The sequence below is a fragment of the Leopardus geoffroyi genome, chromosome B4 (assembly GCF_018350155.1).
Source record: "Leopardus geoffroyi isolate Oge1 chromosome B4, O.geoffroyi_Oge1_pat1.0, whole genome shotgun sequence".
NCBI classification, from domain to species: Eukaryota; Metazoa; Chordata; class Mammalia; order Carnivora; family Felidae; genus Leopardus; species Leopardus geoffroyi.
The window spans coordinates 79,888,620-79,904,612 of NC_059341.1; the positions used below are offsets into that span (position 1 = coordinate 79,888,620).

General features: G+C 42.0%; 1 protein-coding gene across 2 annotated transcripts in view; it reads left to right on the top strand.

The window, feature by feature from the left end:
• EIF4B (eukaryotic translation initiation factor 4B) overlaps positions 1-14,849 on the top strand; it is a 30,733-nt gene extending 15,884 nt beyond the window's left edge. The window contains exons 6-15 of one of the 2 annotated variants that reach the window (XM_045463594.1): positions 357-491; positions 3,935-4,072; positions 4,429-4,602; positions 7,606-7,834; positions 9,017-9,114; positions 10,349-10,562; positions 11,187-11,242; positions 11,807-11,912; positions 12,197-12,269; positions 12,660-14,849. In XM_045463594.1, the coding sequence (XP_045319550.1) occupies positions 357-491; positions 3,935-4,072; positions 4,429-4,602; positions 7,606-7,834; positions 9,017-9,114; positions 10,349-10,562; positions 11,187-11,242; positions 11,807-11,912; positions 12,197-12,269; positions 12,660-12,740 (1,304 nt within the window). In that variant the 3' untranslated portion in view covers positions 12,741-14,849. Of the gene's footprint in view, positions 1-356; positions 492-3,934; positions 4,073-4,428; positions 4,603-7,605; positions 7,835-9,016; positions 9,130-10,348; positions 10,563-11,186; positions 11,243-11,806; positions 11,913-12,196; positions 12,270-12,659 lie in introns of both variants that reach the window. The other variant, XM_045463593.1, reaches the window with a different exon arrangement.
• The last annotated feature ends 1,144 nt before the right edge of the window (positions 14,850-15,993 follow it).

Sequence of the window (15,993 nt, forward strand, 5' to 3'; positions counted from 1 at the left end):
ATTGATCTAGAGGAACGTTAAATATGTAATAAATAGATTAGGTATGCCTAGCAGCACAAGAGGGGCCTCATTCATATGTATTTCAGAGGTTCCTGGCCTATACACAGAATGAGACCTATAGGCATTAAACTTCATGGTTAATTAAATAAACCATGAGGTTTAATACTTACCATGAGGAAGTGAATCACTCAGTTAAGTTGAAGAGTGCGCTTTACGATGATGGGGCATCAAAGTTGGGACAACTTTGTGATGATATGAGGAAGAAATACAGTATGTTGGGGGAAGGCTCTGTGCATGTGACAAATAATCAGGCAAAAGTTTTTGTGGGCTAACTTGTTTTTATTTTATCTCTATAGACCGGGATGATCGTTCTTTTGGCCGAGATAGAAATCGGGATTCTGACAAAACAGATACAGACTGGAGGGCACGTCCTGCCACAGACAGCTTCGATGACTACCCGCCTAGGAGAGGCGATGATAGCTTTGGAGACAGTAAGTTCATTTTTATCGAGTGAGTTTCTTTTGTGTTCTGAGAACTGTTTTGTAATAGGACAGATATGTCAATGTAAACGATCACATTAGCAGAAAGGGAGTAGGAGATACAGAAAAAAATTTTATGATCTTCAAAAGAATTGATAGATGCAGAAAAAGAATTTGATAAATTTATAATTAAAAAAAACAGAATTTTGGGGTGCCTGGGTGACTCAGTGGGTTGAGCGTCTGACTTCAGCTCAGCTCATGATCTCACAGTTCGTGAGTTCGAGCCCCATGTCAGGCTCTGTGCTGACAGCTTGGAGCCTGGAGCCTGCTTCAGATTCCCTGTGTGTGTGAGAGACACACACACACACACACACACACACACACACACTGCCCTTCCCCTGCTCACACTCAGTCTCCCTTAAAAATATACTAACATTAAAAAAATTTTTTTTTTAAACCTTGCCAAAGATTAGGCGGGAGATTTCACTCTCTTTAGGAAATAGTTGTTTATAAAGAAACCCAACAGATCCTACAAAGTAAGGAACTATAAAAAAGTTCGGCAAGATTGCTGGGGTAAGAACATTACACAAAAATTGGTTGCATTACTAGCAGCCAGCAGTCAAAATGGAATTTTTTAAGACACCTTTCAAAATAACAGAAAATTCGTTCTCTTCAAAGATACTAAATGTTTACCCTGTACCTGATAGTGTTCAAAGCTCAGGATATAGCAGTGAACAAAACAGACGAGGGGTGCCTGTGGGTGGCTCAGTCTGTTAAGCATCCAGCTCTTAATCTTTGCTACAGTCATGATCTCACGGTTCATGAGTTTGAGCCCCACATCAGGCTCTGCACAGATGGCAAAGAGACTGCTTTGGATTCTGTCTCTGCTTCTCTCTGCCCCTCACCTGTTTGTGCTCTCTCTTTCAGAATAAATAAATAGACTTAAAATTCTATCCTCATTGGACATTGCTTATACTAGGGGAGAGAAACTGTGTGCAAATAAATAATTCAAAGAAAGGAAATAGAGAATGTCATGGGGTAAGAGTTGGGATGAATTACAACGTTTACATAAAGTACCTAAATCTAACAAAAAATATGCAAACCTTTATGGAGAAAGTGAGGCAACTTTATTGAAATATGTGAGGAAAGAATACTAATTCGATGAAGAAATGACGAGATAGCGGTTTGTCCATATAATAAAATGTATGTGTAATGATAGGGATAAAGTTTAAAACCTATAATGTTGAGTGGGGGGTATAAACATTTGAACAACACTATCATATAGTAGTGTTCATGCATAAATTATAAAAATGTGTGCAGGGTAACATAACCACCTTCGTGACTGGGTGAAAGTAGAAGGAATCCTTTAGCTATATTTGTGACATACTACTTTGAATCTAGTTTATATCTGACTTTTCTATCAAGTCTTTGTGACCAGACAAAGCCTTGGGGAGAACTACCTGAGGTATTGCACGTCGACATTTATGCAAGAGGTTCTGTTGTTAACAGAAAGAAATGGCTCTTGAAAGAAAAAGCAGTCAGACCAAGGGTCCTGTTTTGAATCCAGGGACATGACTATTTCCTCACTTGAAACCTTGAGTTTGGAACAAGCAAGATGGATAACAAGAATGAATGTGCTGTTGTTATCCAAAGCTGCCAAGTTGTTAGAGATTCCTATTCCAAGCTTTGGGCCCATAAAAGACACGGGGAAAGGTATAGTTGTACTAAATATTATTGTAAAATCTTAGCAAACGTTTGTATATTTCTCGGCCAGCTGTTTTAGTGAGTACAAGCTTATTATCATTTTAATATTACCTAAATAAAATTAAGTATACAGTTCATATGTCTCTCTAGAAATCAAATACATATTTCAGAATAAACACGTGGCTGATTTTTTTGTGTTTTGAATTCTTCAGATTCTCTCCCGTGTATAATTGTTTTACCAACATTTTTTTTTTTTTTTTTTTTAACGTTTATTTATTTTTGAGACAGAGAGGGACAGAGCATGAACGGGGGAGGGGCAGAGAGAGAGGGAGACACAGAATCGGAAGCAGGCTCCAGGCTCTAAGTGTCAGCCCAGAGCCCGACGCGGGGCTCGAACTCTCAAACCGCGAGGTGACCTGAGCTGAAGTCGGAGGCTTAACCGACTGAGCCACCCAGGCACCCCTGTTTTACCAACATTAGCATGTCCTTTAACTTACCAATTTAAACTACCAGGGAATGTGGACAAAATGATGTTGTTTCCAAAATTAAATCATGGTTTAAAAGGAAGAAGTCATAAAAATAAAATCCTTGTTTGACCTGTGTGCATGAATTATTAAACTCAAAATGTTTTTAAGTTTGTTTGTTGTAATTGTTTCGTTCATCTCTGGAAGATGAAGTTTTCATATAAACGTTGGGGCTCCCGGGTTTCTTAGAAAATTGGAAGATCTAGCAAGTTAGCCAAAGCTAAATAGCTGCTACCTCCTTTTATAAATGCCTCACACCATTGTAGTTTGCCGCCTGAGCTCTGCAGCATTCTTAGATACAAATTTCTGGAATTTAGGCACCTCTGATAGTGATATTCATGCATGTGTGTAAAATACAGTTTTCAAGTGTCATAGTAAATACACATCTCTTAACTCCGTTTTTAGTGGTTGCTTTTTATAGATGCCCCCTGACTTAACCCATAGCTTGTGCACTCGACAATTTTTTAATATTATACACAACATTCCTGTGAATCTCCTTGTACATGTCTTTATTAAATGTCCTGTTATTTTCTCAGGATAAATTCCTTGAAGTTGAACTGTTGCCCCAGAGGGTACAAGTGATTTTAAAGTTTTTAATGCATAGTTCTGAATCCAGTTTCAGAGTGGTTGTGCTGTTTTAGACTCCTCAGCAGTGTGGGAATTCACTTACTCCCCCAAACTTGGCCAACACCAGAGGTAGCTCTTACTTACATCTTCACCATTTTGGTGGTAGAAAATGTTCTGTTAATTTTAGTTTCTGTTACTTAAGTAATAGCCAATCACTGTCCTGTGTCACATATATTTTTCTCTTTTTGTTTGCCTTCCCAGACTTAGGGCTTGTGTATTTTCCCATGCGAAAGTTTTTAAGTGTTCTTTGATTGGTTCTTTAGAACCAATCAAAACTATAGATTTCAATTATATTTCCTACTATATTTGTCTTTAATGCTGAAAATTCATTATGGGCTGTATAGAGATTTTATTCTTCCTTAACTCCCCATAAATTGTTGACTTAGCATTTATTGAATCAAAAATTTTTAAATCAAATAACCAATAAAAGTTATTTCAGTACACGTTTCCACTTTGCATTTAAAGTGATTTGTTTTTATAAAAACAGACCTAGCAGTGGCTGTGAACTCATGAAACCAAGTTGACCTCGTGGTCTTTCATGCTTCTTCCTATTAATGGTGTCAAAAGGGAATGACGTTGCTTTGTCTGTTTTCTCTCCAGAGTATCGAGATCGTTATGATTCAGACCGATACCGTGATGGGTATCGGGATGGATATCGGGATGGCCCACGCCGAGATATGGATCGATACGGGGGCCGGGATCGCTATGATGACCGAGGCAGCAGAGACTATGATAGAGGTCATTAAAAAACAACTGCATTAAATTCCTTTCTTTCTTTCTTTTTTTATTTATTTATTTATTTTTTTTTTCAACGTTTATTTATTTTTGGGACAGAGAGAGACAGAGCATGAACGGGGGAGGGGCAGAGAGAGAGGGAGACACAGAATCGGAAACAGGCTCCAGGCTCTGAGCCATCAGCCCAGAGCCTGACGCGGGGCTCGAACTCAGGGACCGCGAGATCGTGACCTACCTGGCTGAAGTCGGACGCTTAACCGACTGCGCCACCCAGGCGCCCCAAATTTCTTTCTTTCAAGAACGTCTTGCTTGCCTTTATTTCTCTGGTGTGATGATCATAATTTGGGGTATATTTACAGGTTACGATTCCAGGATAGGCAGTGGCAGAAGAGCATTTGGTAGCGGGTACCGTAGGGATGATGACTACAGAGGAGGCGGGGACCGCTATGAAGACAGATACGACAGACGAGATGATCGGTCATGGAGTTCCAGAGATGATTACTCTCGGGATGATTATAGGCGTGATGATAGAGGTAATCATTTTCTTTTATTTACTTAATAGGGCAGACCACTGGAGAAACTGATTGAAAAATTATCAGTTCTGTCTCAGACCCCTGAAGTGGGTTTTGAAACAGGATAGAATTTACACGTTGTAAGAGATAAAGCAGAGCCTAGTAGAAAGAGCATTGGACGAGGATGACAGAATGGAGATAAAGCAAAGGCTAATTCTTTTTAGTTGCCTTAGCATATAGATTTTTCAGTTAAAATTTATTGAATATACAAAGGAGAAAAGGAAAACATTTGCCATGCAGTCTCCTAGCCAGTGATTGGCACTGTGGGGTTAAAAACCAAGTGTTGGTGATTTCAGTGCCATTATGCCACAGTAATTGACACTCAATTAATGGTAAGATGTAAGTGCACCTATTCTAAAATTATGCCCCTAATGTTAATAACACTTAAGTAAAAACATACTGTGTTACAAATCTGACCTCTCACAACGTATTAATAAATGGCCAGCATCTGTATTCTGACTTCATTGATACCAAAACAAAACTGGTCTAGAATTTCTCCAATTATTTTTAGACAGCTTGTCTACTACTCTTTTTAACATCCCCATGTTAGCCTTGACTTTGTGCCAAGTGCTTTTTTTAAAAACATTGTGTGCTTTTAAAAACATTGCTATTAACCATTTCCTCTATTTCCATGCATGAAACCTAGAAATAACAACTAACATTTATTGAGCATTTACTCTGCACCAACGGTGAGCGGAGTACACTTACAGGTAGTATATGATCTTAAGCATTCTATCTAGTATAGGTACAATTATCATCTCCACTTCACTAGTGAGAAAAGTGGAGGCTTGATAGGCGCTTTGAATCTCAACTCCTGAGCTTTTTCCTCTCTCATGCCATTGTTGCCTCCCTCCATAACTGCACACCTGATCTTTTTTTCTGGTGATCTTGTCTACAGCTCCCTCTAAGATCTGCCCCCTTATCTCCAGAGTAGCTGCCACTGGCTTTGTTCATACTTCATTGCTGTGCTCACATTACTAACAAATTTCCCTGCCTCGTTCCATTCTTTACACTGGCCCAAATTGTCTTTCTGGAACAAGAGCTAATTAGATTATTTCATGGCTTTTTTTTTTTTTTTTTTTTTTTTTTTTTAATTTTTATAACACAAGTTGGGGAGGGGCAGAGAGTGGCTGGGACAGAGGATCTGAGGTGGGCTCTGCAGCAACAGCAGGGAGCCCAATGCGGGGCTCAAACTCAGAAACTGCGAGCTCATGACCTGAGCCAAAATCAGATGCTTAACTGACTGAGCCACTCAGGCCCCCCATTAGATTCTTTTAAAAGCCTTCCTAGTCTCTCCATGGCCTGAAAGATAGCCTTTCTTCTGTTCCTCTGATATACAAGGGTCTTTAGTGCTGTCTCCCATCCTTTGGACATCTACCATTAAGCTGCTCGCTCAGTTTTCTAGACTTTCAGGAGTCACCACTTGGAAACCTTCACAGGTTTCCCCAAACATAGCCCCAGTCTAAGAACTTCCATATGGATAAATCTGTTTTGTCCAGTTTAGCATACTGTATTCTTTTTTATTTTGATTCTCTGCTGAATTGCGCTCCTTGCAGGCAGGAACTAAATACTACCCCCAACTGTCATATCCGTGGCCTTAGAATGATATCTAAAATATAGGTGCTCAGATTATATGTTGAGTTGGTAAAATAAATGGAAATTATCAGACGGAGAAGAAAAGGATGTTATTGTGTACTATAGTGAAAGGAGCATAAAGTTGCTTTGATTTCATCCTTTGATCCACAAAGTACTAACTGTAGGGCTTAAATGAGTTAACTCTTTCTGACCCCCAGTATTACCCTATAAAAGGGAAGTTAATGAGCCCTTCACAAAGTTATACATATTAAAACTGTACCAGTTAGAGGTACCTGGCTGGCTTAGTCAGAGGGTATGACTGGACCTTGGGGTCATGAGTTCAGGCCCCATGTTGGGTACAGAGATTACTTAAAGATCAGATCTTTTTGAAAAACTGTATCTTGGAAGTTTATATAAATTGGCAGTTAAAAACCCGTCTAGAAAATTTAAATCTTGGGGTGCGTGGGTGACTCAGGTAAGCCTCTGACTCTTGGTCTCAGGGCCATGAGTTTAAGCCCTACATTGGGCTCTGCTCTGAGCATGAAGCCTGCTTAAAAGGAAAAAAATTAACATTGCCAAATGATACCCTTTTTTTGTAGATACATACATATGTTCTGTAGTGAGAGTATAAAGACCTGCATGGGGATGATAAAACCCGAATTCATTGTAATGGTTGTGAGAAGACCGAACACAGTTAGGCGTGTCATCAGAGGAATGCTACTCAGGAACCTTCAGTGGGTATTGTAGTGTTTTATTACTGAAGCCAGGTGGCTGACACATAGGCCTTATACCTTCTTTATCTTTGGTATGTTGGAAATACTTAAGATAAATACTAATTTTGAGAAATAGGATTTCCTTGAAACGTTCTGACAACTTGGATCCAAAACGAAATCAAATTCCTTTAGACTTTGTAATCAGCTATTCAGTGTTCTATACTGTACTCTGTGAATCGCTGTAAGTTTATACTACACAGAGAGACAAGAGTATAGGCAGTAGAGTCTTACTGTTACAAGCTCTTACTTAATGAAGTAATCCATCCTCCAGACCACATTTTTGACCAAGATACTCTTCCATCCAATAGTTTATCATAGACAGTTCTTCTTCCCAGGTAATCAGTAATCGTGATGACTTACCATTTAAATTTTTACCCTTTTTTAGTCTTTCCCTCAGTCTGGCACTGCATCATCGGCATGGTAGTGGAAAGATTGATTGGACTTGGTTATTTAAGCCACGCATTTTCTAATGATCTCCCTTCCCTGCTGGATTGGTTAGGCCACTACTCTGAATCCCATAGAGCGTTTTAGAAGAGCTGCATCTGGGAATCTGGCTTTCAGCCATCAGCTTCTGGTGATTTTGAAGAACTATTACTTAGAGTTTTATTTAACTTAGGTCCCCCCCAAAGACCCAAACTGAATCTAAAGCCTCGGAGTACTCCTAAGGAAGATGATTCCTCTGCTAGCACCTCCCAGTCCAGTCGAGCAGCCTCTATCTTTGGAGGGGCGAAGCCCGTTGACACAGCTGCTAGAGAGCGAGAAGTAGAGGAGCGGCTACAGAAGGAGCAGGAGAAACTGCAGCGCCAGCTGGATGAGCCCAAGCTAGAGCGACGGCCTCGGGAGCGGTGAGCTTCCCCTCGACTGTGGGCTTCCTGTCCACAAGTCTAGTGGCTCCGGGCGCGGGGGGGGGGGGGGGGGGGCGGCATCCCTAGGGCACACTTGGGAAATTTTGACCTTGTTGGTTGTCACTAGCATTTAGTGGACGTGGGCTGGGACTGCTAGGCATGCTGGAGCGTATGGGACACTTTTCATCCAGTGAAGAGTTGCCTGTTGCTCACAATTTGTAAAAGGGCTTAACCGGGCTTAAACTGTGACAAATATAAATTGGTGGTAATTGGTGCTAATTTAATATAGGAGTTGTCAAATTATGGCCTGTTCCTTTTTTTATAAATAAAATTGATCAGGGGCGCCCTGGTGGCTCAGTCGGTTAAGCATCTGACTGTTTCAGATCAGGTCATGATCTCACAGTTCATGAGTTTGGGCCCCCATGTCGGGCCTCTGTGCTGACAGCCCCGAGCCTGCTTGGGATTCTCTGTTTCCCTCTCTCTCTGCCTCTCCCCCACTCACATTCTCTCTCTCTCTCTCTCTCTCTCCCTCCTCCTCCTCCTCCCTCCCCCAAAATAAACATTTTTAAAAAAATAAATAAAATAAAGTTTATTTGACCCAGTAAAGAAAATTGCCAAACCTTGCTTTAGTATATGAAGTAAAGCCCCACCTTGGTGAGGCAAGTGGTTGAACCTCTTTCCAAGTTACTGGGGATAAAGTAGAGAGAAAATGTTTTTGCCTATATTAGACGTAAGTTGTAAGTTATTTTCCATTTGTTTTTACTTGTGTGTATGTTACTTACTTTATCCAAGGGTATTTCAGGATCGTAAAGGAGTCATTGCTTAAATGTTTATTATTGAAAGGTGGCACTGGATCTAATAGGGTAGAAACGTTCTGAAAAATGGCCTAGTTTTGAATGACTTGTTGAATTGTGTTACCAGTAAGGGAGGAGGACTGGAGATTATGTAGGAGAATGTTCTTAACCCTAGTTGGTGCTTGCTGAAGTATTTAGAGCCAAAGTATCTTCATGTCTGCAGCTTTCAGATGGTTTGAGAGACAAGATGCACACACGCACCCACAAGTAAAGCAAGCATGATAAAATATCAATACGTGATGGTTCTTGAAGGGGCAGCATGGGTCCATAATGGCCTTCATTTAGCTGGACATATGTTTTGTTTTGTTTTTTTAATCTCTTTATACAGACACCCAAGCTGGCGAAGTGAAGAAACTCAGGAACGGGAACGGTCCAGGACAGGAAGTGAGTCATCACAGACTGGGACCTCAGCCACATCTGGCAGAAGTAAGTCAGACCAGGGTGGGTATCATGTTATCGCCCTTTTCCATAAAGTAGCCATAACCAAACTATGCAGAGCCTTTGGGGTGTTAAATTCAGTCATGGACATTTTATTTGGGTTAGCATAGATTGATTGGAGTGTCACATCTCATGGTTTGAAAAATCTGAGAAATAGGTGCCAGAAGCGACGTAGGTGACCTGTTTAATAAGCTTCCACTGAAGAGTATACTTGACTGCTGGATTTTCTCTTCCTTTTGCGGACATTCCAGAGTTTTCCTTTACTTAGAGCAGTCACAGTCCTACAGCTCTCTCTGAGCTGCTCCCAGGGCCAGCCTTTTTGGATGTCCTGTGCGACCAGAGCAGTGTCTCAAGCAATGATCTTCTGCTCTTCATCCATCCTTCCTTCCTGTCTTGAATTTATTGATTCGTCACACATATGTTTAGTGTTTTGGAAACAGCAGTTCAATTATAACACCTCCCTTACCTTATTACTGTGAGCCAGTGTTTTTTTGTTTTCTCCTCTCACCTCCAAACTGATTTGTGCTTGAGCACTTCAAAGTATGGCTCAAGGATGAATTTCCAAATCACCTCAGCCAAGTGTTGCAGAAGTTTTCTGTCAAACATTCATACTGGAGTAGCCTTTTAGTGACAGGACAATAATGCCTCTCTTTGTAGCAAGGTGGGAGTATGATGGTTGGGTTGATTATATACCTCCTGAGGAGATTGCACTTAATGTAGGAAGAATCTAACAAAATAAACTTTTAGTTTTGAGGAGATATTTAGTGCCTTTAAGAAAAAAAAAAACATAATGTAGGTTTTCTTTTTCATAAATGTATATCCCATTTTGTTCTATGTATGTGGATTTGAGGCTGCATCAGGGTCCTCTTCACACATGTATGTGTATCCTTCTCCAAGTACAAACATTTTAACACAAAATGTAGCAAGGCTATAATCCCGAAGTAAAGAGTACTAGTTCCTAGGAAAGGAGGTGGCTGTCCTTGGGAAGCTGTTGTATTTCCTATTTTTCTTGCATCCGTAAAACATTTTCTCAGAGTAACATTTGGTAACCACTAGTTCGGGGATAACTTATCTGTTGGGAGTCGGATGGGGTCTATATTTAAGAATAATGATGAAAAACAGTAAACTTGGGTGTGGACCATTTTCTATTCTGTCTGATTGTAATAGATGGCTGTATAATAATTTCTCTCAATAATTTAACCTTCCTACTCTGACTTAACAGATGCACGAAGGAGAGAGAGTGAGAAGTCTCTAGAAAATGAAACACTCAATAAGGAGGAAGACTGTCACTCTCCAACTTCTAAGCCTCCCAAACCTGAACAACCTCTAAAGGTAATGCCAGCCCCTCCACCAAAGGAGAATGCTTGGGTGAAGCGAAGTTCTAACCCTCCTGCTCGATCTCAGAGCTCAGACACAGAGCAGCAGTCCCCTACAAGGTGAGTCCGCTTAGAAGCACAGCAGCTACTTAGCTGTAGAATCTTAAACATTGTGGTATCATGGTAGAAAGTGCCCTGGATGGGGTATCTGGGCAGCCCAGTCAGTTGAGCCACTGACACTTGGATTCAGCTCAGGGATTTTAAAAAATTATAAAGAAAAAGAAAGTGCCTTACATAGCAGCTTTTAAGTTATGCTCTTTGCTCTCAATTCACATTCAGTGGTGTGCTAGAGCTGGCTCATTAAAGCTAATTGTTCAGCTTTCTAGAGTTTTGATAACTGGTTGGCATCACTTTGGCTGCTTGAAACCTGCAACCTGGTCATCAGAACCTGCTGCAACCACATTTGGCAGCGTGGCTGTGGGGGTCGATTCACTTCCCTAAGTCTTAGGATCCTCATGTGTAAAATAGAGAATTGTATTCACCTTGTGTGATCGTGATGATTCTACAGGACATGGTACTTAGTGAGTGTTCATATAATTGCTTTCATTGTTGTCTTTTCTATACTTTAATGTTCCACAGTGTTAAGTCTGTATTTTTGGTTCTCTGTAAAGCTTACTACTTTATAAGTTTCTTACCGGTTCTTTCCCTAAGACTGATAAACTTGATTACATGTTTTCCTTCCAGCGGTGGGGGGAAAGTAGTTCCGGCTCAACCATCTGAGGAAGGACCAGCAAGGAAAGGTAAGACCAAAAAGAAGTTGGTTTTTCACATAGATAAGAGGCCTAAATAAAAAGCCTATAAAGATAAAGGAGTCCCTAAATAATTGAATTTAGTGTAATTTTGCACCTGTTTTTGTATTAAAGGTTCTTAGATTATCTGCCTTTTCTTGCCAGTAGAGGGCAAAAGTGGTCTCTTTGGAAAAAGCATGGAGTCCTACCCTTTCCTGGTAGAACATTTCTTTGAAAGGGGAAAAAAAGAATCGGAAGGAAATTAACATGCTCAGTCCAGATTAGAAATGTCACCATCTGCAAGGCCAAGGTCACTACAACAGCATCATAGTCCTTATTTCCAGTTTGCTCTTCATGATGGCGTAACCCTAAAGTGGAATTTTTTAGTGGGTCTTATTTGGGGGCGAAAGGAATGTGGAAAGAAGGGTTTAGAAGAGAAATCTGGGTTGGGGTGAGGTTGAGTTTCCCTCAGTGCACATGGGCACACTTTTCTGCAGCTGAAGGGAAACTTAGGAGAGGGACAGTACTTAATATTTTACTTGCCTTCAATTTATTTTTGCGTCTTCACACAAACAGATGAAAACAAAGTAGATGGGGTGAGTGTCCCAAAAGGCCAAAGTGGGAACTCCAGCCGTGGTCCAGGAGACGGAGGGAACAAAGACCACTGGAAGGAGTCAGATAGGTATGCGTGTTCTCTCTTGTCATTTGTAATCTTTCATCTGATGCTGGATACGTGTGTCCCTGTAGTTAAGAAGTTCTTGGTTCTCCAAGTGTTGCCATATCTCCAATGGTAAACAAAGGAAAGTCAACCAGTGTGGACAGTTAACAGTTCCAAGGATCTGGAAGCAAAATGTCCAGATAGCAAGCACTGTTGGCTGGAGGGGCCTGTTCAGTGCCTCCCACCTGCTTGTGGGTGTTGAGAGAGTCCTCTCCTAAAGACATGGTTTTACACTCACATCTCTGCAGGAAAGATGGCAAAAAGGATCAAGACTCCCGATCTGCACCTGAGCCAAAGAAACCTGAAGAAAATCCAGCTTCCGTAAGTGTTAGATGCTAATAGATTTCTCTCAGCTCACGTTTGCCATTGAACTCCTTTATGCTTGGGGCTGGAATCCGAGTGGTTGGAAATTGTCAATCAGGCATCGTTGCTTGTTTGAAATTGTAAAAGAAACTTAGTTTTTTCCAGTTTTCTGCCTTGCAGTCTCACTACTCTTACTCCCTCTCCAAGATAAAAGGAGGTGGAGGTCTCCTGTAAGAACACCTGGGCCTCTGGCCTAGCCTCCCTAGCTACTCCTGGCCAGCGTAAAATGCTAATGAACAAGGAGGTGGGCCTGACCTGGCCCCTCCCTTTTGCCCAAGTATCATTGTCCTGTTTCTTGGGTTTTGATGTGCTTGTGCAAGGCTTTGGTGATTTTCTCGTCTATTCCAGAAGTTCAGTTCTGCAAGCAAGTATGCTGCTCTCTCCGTTGATGGCGAAGATGAGAACGAGGGAGAAGATTACACCGAATAGACCTCTGCATCCTGTGCTTTCTCCTAGTCTCTCCACCCTGGAACATTCGAGAGCAAATCAAACCTCTATCCAGACAATAAAACTCACCATCTCCTGGAGACCTTTCTTAACTTTTTTTTAAAAAAACAAAAAACAAAAAAACAAAATGAAATTCTTTTGCATGCTGCTGCAGCCTTTAAAGTATTGAACTAACTGGAGAATCGCCAATGTAGCCAGAGAGAAAGAGACGTACAGCTTTTAATGGAAAAGTTGTGCATTTTTACGACACATGCAGTTGCCTGTGTGATTAGTGCCTGGGGGCCTCCATTTAGCAAAATGGCAGTGACAGTGATGCAGTGTCTGGATCTGGTTGGGCAGTAGGACAGGTTTAAGGAAGAGTGAGAGTTCTATCTTTTCATTCTTAATATCCTATTGTGGCACATATGAATTCTCAAACATTACCTGAATAAATTTTCCATCCTTGGAAAGGTAGGCTTAGTCTCTCAAGTTGTTTTTTAGTCTCCAGGAGGCTGCCAGCCCCTCTTAATTCTGAGTTACTGGGGCCAGCCTAGGGGGAATTCCTTCATTTTTACCCCCCAGGGGGGTAGTGGAGAGTGAGTCTATAGGCCACAAAAGAATAAGGACTGCTCAGTGACCAAAATAAGTGGGAAAAGTTGTGGTTTGAAAAGAAGCTGCGGGGAGGTGATGGATTATTTTGCACCAGTAATAAGGGGAAATGGTATGACCTCCAGTAAACACCAAGTGGTTACTTCCTGGAGCAGGAAGCACTTATGGGTCATGGGAATTCCCAAGTCTTGTATGTCCTGGTTTTGCCCTTCCTTAAACGCCATCCTTCCTGAAAGTTCACATCCATCTACATTCTGCTGAAATCTTGAAGCTTTAAAAATATAGACTCTTGTCCTGGGCTTCTGATCTTAATGCTACTTTTTGCTGTCACCTCCCAGAAAGCAGCTTCTATTTAAATCACATACCTGATCTAGGCATTCTAGACCCGCCCCAGGGAGCAGAAGCTAATGAGGAATCACTGCTTTTCTCAAGCAAATCTTGGCTCCTTCATGTCTTTTGACTCTCACTCCTTCCCTCCTCCATTCCTGCTCCTACTTCTTTGACTCCTTTTACACCTCAGAAGATTATAGAATTAATGGTCTTAGGTGGTGGTGAGTGAGGGTGGATAAATAGGGTCAAATTGTGAGCCGTTCTTACAACCTTGATTGGGGCTTTTTTTGTTTTTACAAGTTTCCTTCTCTCCATTGAAATCCCACACCAATGTTTGGATTGATAATGTGGCCTCAACCAATGTGTGGTTTTTTGGTGGATTTGTGTTTCTTTGTTGTTTTGTTTTTGTTTTTTTAGCTTCCCTTGAGAGAATAAATGATAATGGAGAGAACTGTGTGACAAGGTCCTGGTTTCTCTTGCAACACAATAGCTTAACTTGCCTGCTTTTATGTGCACCTTTGTACCGTCAGCCCGGTAGACTGCATCCTTCGGGGTGATCTCAGTCTCTCGTTCACAAGCCCTTCACCCATCGGTCCTAGATTAGACCCTGTCTGGCCACGCAGACCTGTTGGTTTAGGAGTGCTGCAGCAGTGGGCATAATGAATGAATCGTTTAGCCAGTGGACATAAAGAGGCTTACCAAGTGAAGTAACTAAATAATTGGCTTGGATTGGCCAGTAGCCGGGAAGTGGCTTTTAGAGATACCCAAGGCTGAAAGGGGTTTGTTTTTTGGGTTTGTTTGGTTGGGGTTTTTTTGTTTTTTGTTTTTTGTTTTTTTTTTTTTTTTTTTGGTTGAAAAAAACAAACCATTTGCTGTAGATGATGAAAAGGTAGGGTTTGCCCTCTACAGGTCTACTTCCAAATAGTTGTCTCCAAAACTTTTTTTTTTTTTTCCCATTCCCCTCTCCTGCCCCCGTTATAACAGAAACGGGTTATGTCCCGCTCCTTAATACGTGTAAAATTTGTACAAAATATCTTCTATGAAAATGATTTGTAATCTGTAGACTTAATACCTGGGAGATGTCTTGAGATGTAAAATCCCATCCTTTGGGTTGTGGGGTTTTTTTTTTGTTGTTGTTTGTTTTCTCCAAATAAATCTGATCTTTAAAGTTCACTTCAATGCTGAAATTCTTTTGACCATATACTCCACTCCTGTGCCTTTACAGGCTCCCCACCCCTGTCTCTGAAGTCCTCTGGGCGTTAGATACTGTCCTGGGCTAGGGGTGGGGTTACCAGGGGAATCTTTACTGAGGCCCAAGAACTGGGAATTAGCATCCACTCCCCTCCAGCATTTTTGCCTGGTGGTAACCTTTAATATTTGAAAGTACCTGCAGTCCATTTCCTACGTCATGGCCTGGAGGCTGTGCCTCCACCCTCCACTCAGCAGTCTGCAGAGGCACTGCCTCCACATTCCGTGCTACATGGCACAGGCAGGCCGGGTTCTTGTTGATGAGCTGGTGTGGGTTACGACGGAGGCCCCAGATGCGGTGGGAAGTTTCCAAATGGCTAGAGATGGGCTGTTCCGTGTTGCAAGGCAGGAAAGAGGTTAGGACCGTGGCAGAGAATCCTTAAGGTCACAATGGGGTGAAGCAGAGAAAGCCCAGGAAAGCTCAGTCAACAATTTGGGGGAAGATTGGGCAGGGGGGGTTGCCGGCACGGGAGCCCAGCTACACAAGTGGCTTTCCTAGGCCCATCGCAGCAACTGCAGTTGTGGTTCTTGACGGTGCACTGATCTCTTCAGATGTGGAGGGCTAAGAGGCTCAGCATGCTGTGCTGACTCAGCTTTCCGTGTGGGAAAGGAAACTTTTAGGTGGGAAGGAAACAGGCCGCTGCCCAGGCTGCCTGTGGAACCCACCTCCACTGCCCGCATCGGTCTGCCACTTTCTCCAAGCCCTCATTTCCAGCCACTCGCCAGAGGCTGGGTAAATGACGATGGAAAGGAGACTAGGGGCGCCTGGGTGGCCCAGTCCGGCTTTCGGCTCAGGTCATGATCTCATGGTTTGTGGGGTGGAGCACAGAGCCTGCTTGGGATTCTCTCCTCTCTCTGCCGCTCCCCAGCTGGCACGCTCTCTCCCTCCTCTCCCCACCTCAAAAAATAAAAGAATACGAGTGGGAAAGGCTAACTTCAGAGAGATTCATGTTGGTTGGGCACAGGAAGTGTAAAGAAGGAGCTCCCTGTACTGTGTCCCAAGAGGGTACTCGAAATCCAAGGGAAAGGTAGGCGCTGGTACAACCCCCATCTTCAGAAGTAGATCCCA